General features: G+C 38.2%; 2 protein-coding genes across 2 annotated transcripts; both read left to right on the plus strand.

The window, feature by feature from the left end:
- Positions 1-5,253: 5,253 nt before the first annotated feature.
- Positions 5,254-5,814, plus strand: LOC140144023 (uncharacterized). Its single transcript, XM_072165851.1, has one exon. It carries the CDS (start codon positions 5,254-5,256, stop codon positions 5,812-5,814), a length of 561 nt encoding a protein of 186 aa, XP_072021952.1.
- A 5-nt stretch (positions 5,815-5,819) lies between these two features.
- On the plus strand, positions 5,820-6,492 carry LOC140144024 (uncharacterized; the record flags this gene model as incomplete). The annotated part of the gene is made up of 1 exon (XM_072165852.1): positions 5,820-6,492. A coding segment is annotated over exon 1 (673 nt), but the record flags the coding sequence as incomplete, so codon positions are not given.
- Positions 6,493-8,433: the final 1,941 nt, after the last annotated feature.

Raw genomic sequence — 8,433 nt, forward strand, 5'->3', positions numbered from 1 at the left:
CGATATGAAGCCCCATCAAATCCTCAAAAATACTGGTCCACTCCAAAGACAACAGAGACACGCTAAAGACAGGCAATTGCATTTATGAGATCGGCTGCCAAAACTGCGATCTCAGTTATGTTAGCGAGACCTCTTGTTTGTTCGGAATTAGGCTTGCGGAATATCAAGCGGAAGTTAAGAAAGCGAGAAAAAGTTTACTCACCGGCGCTCTTTGGTTCAAAAGCTACTGCTGCTAAGCATCACTTCTTGAACTATTCAGAAGTACAATTTTACATTTGATCTGGTATTTATTCAATTCCATAATCTGGGAGCATATGCAGGAATATTCGGTCACCAAAAGGAACACACTGGTCATCTGACCATGATCTAAGCTAAATTTGAGTAGTTCGAATTTCAATAATTGCCCGTGAAGTTTTTTATATATTTTATAATTTTGTAATCAATGCGTTGGGGAGCCATTCATTTATGAGTTCTGAAGTAACGGAGTCAGACTTACATTTCCTGAAAAATCAGTCTTGCTGATGTGCGCTGGACATTAATTTTGCAGTTTATTTTGCAGTTTCTTGCTTTTTCACACCAGTGAATGAATAGCCATTTTAGTGGCAGAACAGTGAGCTATTTTTGCGCACGTCCAATACTGTCCAATGTTCACAACATGAAAATCGAGCCGACATTTGCATTCCTCTGTCAAATACTGAAAAATAAGAGAAATAATCTCCGAAATGTCACTTTCAGACACTTGAGGTTCAATACCACTAATTACCTATTACGCAGATTTCAATAGCTAATTCTGGCTGGAATTTTCTCATATTCAGAACTCTCACAGATAAACGCCACCAACATCAGGTGAAATGAGATTATTTAGATGTTAAGGGGAGACGAGGTATTGTTGGTCGAAGCAACCAAAAAAAAATCGATTTTCATTATCGAAATCAATATATTATTGAAAAATAACACTTTGATCTTTTGCAAAAGTTTATTCTACAAATCATATACTTTGAAAACTTGCTTAATTTATTGCTGCTAATGAGCTATCTACGTTTTACAAAAGTGTTGTTGTTTCAGCCCTTTTTACAACATAACTCAAGAACCACAGGACTTACAAAAGTATATCTATGATATTTAGATTCTTCTACAAGCTCGCTATGAATTGTGCAATGCTATTTTTGCCAAAGCTCACTATCAGTCACAAGATGCTGTAAACTACCAAATCGCAACAGTTTAAAGTTGTTGCTAACCTTAAATGACCAAAAACTCAACATAGGTTGACATGAAACTTTTCTTGTTTTAAGGCACTGAACCGTAAACACCTTTTAATTGGCAATGCGCCCTCAAAGCTGAAAGTTACAATTAGGCAAAGGGTGAATATTTACTAAAAATCGATGCCGTGTGGATGAATTTTAAATAGGGTGATTCGGATAAGAATGGACCACCTATATCATAAAGTATGTTTAAATGAATAAAACACAATATATTTACATGAATTATGGTAAAACTGCACTTTTATATGAAGTTTATGAACTGAAGAAGTGAATGTTTACAAACTTTCCCCTGCCTGGTTCTCTATTACTTTGCGGCAGCGATTCTTCCACCCGTGATCTCCCTCGAGAGGATTCGGAAGAATCGTATGACCTCCCAATTTCACATAATCCCATGCATCCTTGATTTTTTTTGACCAGCATGTTCTTATTTGTGGCAAAGGGGGACAGTAGACTTTCTCTTCCATTATAGACCACACATTTTTCAACTGGATTGAGGTCAGGGCTGTTTCTTGGCCAAAATCTCGCCCCAGTATGAGGGAAATATATGACTATTTTCCCTTTAAATCAAAGAGATGCAACCGGAAGTTATTTGTTCACACTAAAATGGTCTGAAAATAAAAAAATATTGCCCCAATTTCATGGAGAAAGTTTCTAAATGGAGGCTGAAATGTTGTCTTGAAAATTCAGTGACACCCAGATGTTTAGTGCTAACGATAACAACCTGAGGGCAGCATAACTGATCATCTGCCTAGTCCATACTTATCCGAATCACCCTATAGTAAATTTTCAACAACAATTTCATATAATAAGAGAAAATATACCATTTCGAAGCATCAAACCCCAAAATGTTATATGCTAAAAATGTTAAATGCTATAACTTGGTCAATTTCAATGATTTTAAAGCAGACTCTCTGCAAGGTAATTATTTATTTCAACACAGTCACGATATTTTCCTCAAAAATAAATGCTAAAATAACTAGTTTCCTTTGTCTTGTCTGTCACAAGATACAGTGAGATTTGTATATTTTTTCCAAACCTTCCAAACATGATTGCGGGATTTAAATGCATTGTCATGCATTGTCAATTCTACCCCATTACGCAGAGAACACGTATTTGTAAAGTTCCATCCATAGATTTTAAAACCTCTATTATGTTGTAACCATGTAACGCCCAGTTTTTCCCCTACGATACCTTGATATCCATCATCCACAGATATAAGTGTGGTGTTCAATGCTTGTTGGTATAAATCTGGGATTATGTCTGTCGTCAAGACGTAGCCCGCACCGGCAGGATATGGCGGATACACTTTTCCCTTCAAATCCTCTTCTGACACATACCATTTGGAATCGTTACTTCTAACTATCGGAGAACCCTTTTGTATATGCCCTAGGCATGATTTTTGGATCATTTTCCCATTTGAATTCAAACTCCTGATATATTTTATTAATTTATGGAAGAGAACAAATACGTCGTCATCGCCCTTATAGACATATTTTGCATGACGGCAGTTCTGGGAAACCCACTTCCATCCTGTGATTAATTTTGATGTTAAATTTCTGTACGTGTCGTTAAATCTACCTTGAATTATGTCATTATGCTTCGCATCCTCAATATCTATTAATCTCTGTAAATACCTTGCGTTTGGGATTCCTAATACAAATAAAACCTTGAATTTTTTACCCATGATTAATTGTTGTGAGCCCCAAGTGTTTCGAATACCAATCCTTCTACTAAATTTGTTTGGAGTTGAATGTATAAGAACTATGAAATAAATATCATCAGGCTGGCCAATACTGTTGTAGCATGCTTCTGGATGGTCGTGCACAAGTTGAGTAATTTGCTGAAAATATTTCTCGTTCAATAGTGGTTTCTGCGTACCTGAATGATGTGTGGCACAGTTTTGTATCAACGAAGCATTTTAAAAATCTGATCGATAGGTAATTACATTTGGTAAACTACAAAAGTTACCCCTGATGTCATCGCCAATAAAACCATCTCTATGTATAGTTGTCCAATTGTAACGCTGTGCAATAACATCAATGAAGATAGGCGAGAAAGGAATTAAAGTCATATTCCAAGAAACTTGGAAAATTCTTTCAGTTGCTTTCCTTGTAAGCACAAGTCCAGCTTCTAACGAACAGAATGGGCGATATGTAATGTTGGACAATACGGTGACAAGTTTCCCTTGTACCATTTCAAGGTTTGCGGGTTTTACTTCACGTAGCAGCATCAGAAGCCGTTCGTATGACACAAAAAGTTTGTCATCACCGACGAAAATAAAATTTGCCTGCGAGCATTTTGAGTGTACCCACTTCACACCCATCAGGAGTTTTAAAGTTGAATTCAAATTAGTGTCTAGAAATTGTCCTTGAACTACATCTTGATATCTTTGGCTTTCCTTTATTACCAAGTCTTGTATTTTGCTGGCATTTTTGCCTTCCACAGAAGGTAATCCGACAACAAATACCAAGCTACTATTTAGAGTTTATTTGTCAAGACCAAGTGAAAAACTTACGTTTTTCTGCTGACAGTTTCGCCAGAAACCTTCTGGCTTTCTCAAAGCATTGATGATGTTATTGATCCATCTGCTTGGAGCGGGAAACTTGACCGGATGTTTTGGTTTTCCCGGAAGTAGTACTCCTGTCTCCAGCGGTGGTCTTGAGCAGAGGATCAAAGATGTGACTTAGAAACAACGTGCCCTCGTCTCTGTTCATGGTCTTGTCCCCTCTCTTGCGAATCCAGATCGCTTCCTTCACCCATCTTGCTCTGCGATTTTCTTCTCTGTCAATGATTGATGAACTGTCCCAGTCTATGATATGGTTTTCTCTTGACACATGATCAGTAATTGCGGATTTATTTATTTCCGTAAGAGATTCCGTTCTTTTGGAGCGTGTGTATTTAAGCTGGCCCGCTTTTTCTGCTTCCCGTTTATGCTCACTCATACGGACGCCAAATTGCCTTTTGGTCTCACCGATGTATGTTTGGGGACAACTTTTGCATGGTATCTCGTAAACACAATTTTCCGTTCTTTCTAAGTCACATCTTTGATCCTCTGCTCAAGACCACCGCTGGAGACAGGAGTACTACTTCCGGGAAAACCAAAACATCCGGTCAAGTTTCCCGCTCCAAGCAGATGGATCAATAACATCATCAATGCTTTGAGAAAGCCAGAAGGTTTCTGGCGAAACTGTCAGCAGAAAAACGTAAGTTTTTCACTTGGTCTTGACAAATAAACTCTAAATAGCTGATTAATTAACAGACCTGATGAACCTCTTCAGTCACGGACAGAACACGGTATTACAAGTACGTGAGTTAGAAAGAACCGAGAGGAAAATTGCCCGTCATCGAAACCACCTTGTCTAAGGATAAAATGCCCAATCAAGACCGCTAGGGCCCGTGATATAGTAAATAGAGCTCAAAAAGATCTCCTCCGCGAGCGGATTAGAAACATAAATAATAAACTTGATAATCTAAACGAGGAAAAATCCGATCTGTCGGGTCAGCTCTGCGATAAATTTAATGAGGACGAACAGCGCCATCTTGTGTCCCATATTGACAAATGTAAACAGGCTGAATTCAACACTGTCAAAGATCGACATGTCAAGAAATTGGATGCCCTCCGAGAGAAACAAAAACCGAATAATGAACCAGACATAGATCTCAGCGGCAGTCAATTAAAGAGGTGGGTAGTAAACATCTCTAAATATGAGCTCAAAAAACCCGAAACTCACTTTTAGCTAAAGGCCTTAATTTTGCCATTGCCCCTTCGGAACTTCCAATTGTTGATTTGGTAGTCGCGACTGAGCAGGCATGTCAAAAGTTGCCGAATTCGGAAGCCACGGTTTTACGAGCCGAAGTTACTGGCGCGATAAAGGGCTCAAAACCACCTAAATCAAACATCACGAAAGAAGAACAACGTGCCCTAAATGATCTTAAGAAAAACAAAACTATCACCATCCTTCCGGCAGACAAAGGAAAGGCCACAGTGGTCATGGACAGTGTAGATTACGATGAGAAAATCAATGTCTTGCTTTCTGATGAAAAAACATATGAAAAGCTTGCTACCGATGCTACTGCCAAATACAAGAAACAACTTATGACAATTCTGAGCAAGTTACGTGATGAAGCCAAAATTACTCAAGCTCAATATGATCTGCTTAGACCATCGGGTGAAGTGACCCCCCGTCTGTATGCCACCCCCAAGATTCACAAACCAGACAATCCCCTCAGGCCAATCGTTGATTATACGGGTAGCATAGGTTACAACACCTCTCGTGCATTGGCTGATATACTAGCCCCAATTGTTGGCACTTCAATCCACCACGTCAACAATTCCCAACATTTGGCTCAAGATTTAGGCGAAGTGATTTTGGAGAAAGATGAAATTTTTGTGTCACATGATGTAGTATCATTGTTCACCAACACCGCGGTAAACCAAACGTTTGACATAATTAGAGATCGCCTTTCTCGCGACCAAGATCTTAAAAACAGAACACGCACACAGATCAATATCTGTCCTTCTCATCTCACCACCCCCTACACCACAAATTAGGTGTCATGCGCACTTTGCTAGACAGAGGTGAAAAGATCATCACCGAGGATGAGGAGAAAATCGCAGAAGAGAATCACATCAAGAACGCGTTAGAAAGGTGCGGTTATCCTAAGTGGACAATGGAAAAAGTTAAAACAGACAGAGCCAACAAAGTCAAAAATAAGCCAAACAAAAAAGACAATCCAAATGCGGAAAAGAACAAAGGATGCGTAGTGATCCCATACATAGCCGGCGTCTCGGAAAAGATAAGCCGTATCATGAAAAAGCACAACATCTCGACGGCCATGAAGCCCCATACTACCATCAAAAAGATGCTTGTTCACCCCAAGGACAAACAAGAGAAAGAAAGAACTGCCAATTGTGTTTACGAGATACCATGCAAAAGTTGTCCCCAAACATACATCGGTGAGACCAAAAGGCAATTTGGCGTCCGTATGAGTGAGCATAAACGCGAAGCAGAAAAAGCGGGCCAGCTTAAATACACACGCTCCAAAAGAACGGAATCTCTTACGGAAATAAATAAATCCGCAATTACTGATCATGTGTCAAGAGAAAACCATATCATAGACTGGGACAGTTCATCAATCATCGACAGAGAAGAAAATCGCAGAGCAAGATGGGTGAAGGAAGCGATCTGGATTCGCAAGAGAGGGGACAAGACCATGAACAGAGACGAGGGCACGTTCTTTCTAAGTCACATCTTTGATCCTCTGCTCAAGACCACCGCTGGAGACAGGAGTACTACTTCCGGGAAAACCAAAACATCCGGTCAAGTTTCCCGCTCCAAGCAGATGGATCAATAACATCATCAATGCTTTGAGAAAGCCAGAAGGTTTCTGGCGAAACTGTCAGCAGAAAAACGTAAGTTTTTCACTTGGTCTTGACAAATAAACTCTAAATAGCTGATTAATTAATAGACGTGATGAACCTCTTAAGTCACAAATACCAAGCTAACTTGCGATGCAACAATATCAGCCTTTCTGCCTTCATCGATAACAGCTTTCCGTAGAGCCATTCTGGAATCAAATGATTCTGGTGAGGAAAAAATTACTGATGCCAAAATTCTGTTGTTGCCTTTTCGACATTCCGGTAATAACGTGACAGGAGTTAGCGTCTGTGTTAGAAGTACATCATTCACGTTCGGAAGTCTTTTAATATGTTATTGCATTTCGCAGCGGAGCTGAAATAGTATTAAGCTCAGATTTGATATCAGCATTATATACATCACGTGTATTTGCCATAAGAATAACACCAATGTACAAATCAAGAAGTTTTAGCGTAAAAGCAGTAAGTAAAATCATGAGTATATGGTCGAATCCAACCAAAAGTGTCCACGGGCCAAAAATAAAAGTCCGAAATAAAAATGTCTCCACAATTTTTCCTTTTGCCCATTGATTGATGACATATTGGCCTTATAGGAACCAAAAGTGCCATTACTAATCTTGAAAAATAAATCCAGGACGTGTGGTAGTAAATGTGATATCAAAACCCAATGTTACCTACGAATACCACTAGGATGCTTTCACTATCGCAATACTAATCAACCTAAAACAAATGGAATATTCCCATTAATGCTTTTTTCGTGTAATGTAGACCACATGGTGTCAGGAAAATGCTAACTCAACCAGAAAATATTTGTTTTTATTTTTATAACACGATCAATATGATCTTAGTCAATGTATGCTAGTTTATTTTTGAAAATGTAGTTTAGGTCAGTTTCTGTATTTTATTTATCAAATGAGTATGAATCAATTTACACATTGTATAAGAACGAGTATGATATATGTTTTCAAGAATATTAGGAATTATACGCATACACCTAACGCTTTATACAATGAAAAGGTGAAGAAACCCGGGTATTCGTAGGTAACATGAGCGATTTAACAATATCTATATTGAGTTTATAGGTTTAAATTTTGCTATTATGGTAATGAATTGATAAAATGGTAGTTTTTAGATCCCTTTCAGATGGTACGTCCAAATGAATAAATGCTATTACCTTAGATCAACATTTTTTTAATGCTTTTAGCAAGATTTTGACCACTTCATTTTGATATACAAGTAGTTAATCAGCAATTTTACATAATAAATAATTGTTGAATGAATCCTTATATGGGTAATAATAGTGTCCTGGGGTACCGCTTAAAGTTTTTGACAATTAATTTCCATTGGTAGGGACACTTCATTACACATGTCATGTATTATGCTGTATTCGTAAGTAACATTTCAGTATTTGTAGGTAAGAATTAGACTTTTGGTGGATATCGCAATCAAAACTTCATTTTATAAAGCACTTTGAATGTATTATTTTCTTTATGTGCGTTTATTGATACTTTAGACCCTATCATGTATTAATAATGTCGGTTCACAACGGTTGAAAGAGGATTGAAGTAAGAAACAAAGGCACTAAAGTGACTTTAATTTGCTTAATTGCACACAAATCGCTTAAAACCGTTATTGCAGACTTGTGAAGTCCATCTTGGAGTCAGTTACGTCTTGTGGCCTTTCGTTTGAGGGCAACTACAATTAGCTTTATACCAGGGTCCATCAATGTGTTGTCTAGATCATGAGACAATGAGAACAGTCGTTTTTTCCATGGTATTCGTAGGTAACCTTAGC

This window comes from Amphiura filiformis, unplaced genomic scaffold (genome assembly GCF_039555335.1).
Source record: "Amphiura filiformis unplaced genomic scaffold, Afil_fr2py scaffold_37, whole genome shotgun sequence".
NCBI classification, from domain to species: domain Eukaryota; kingdom Metazoa; phylum Echinodermata; class Ophiuroidea; order Amphilepidida; family Amphiuridae; genus Amphiura; species Amphiura filiformis.

What these genes read in the sequence shown, in the direction of transcription:
- LOC140144023 (XM_072165851.1), top strand. Translation starts at nt 5,254, where the DNA reads ATGGACAGTGTAGATTACGATGAGAAAATCAATGTCTTGCTTTCTGAT.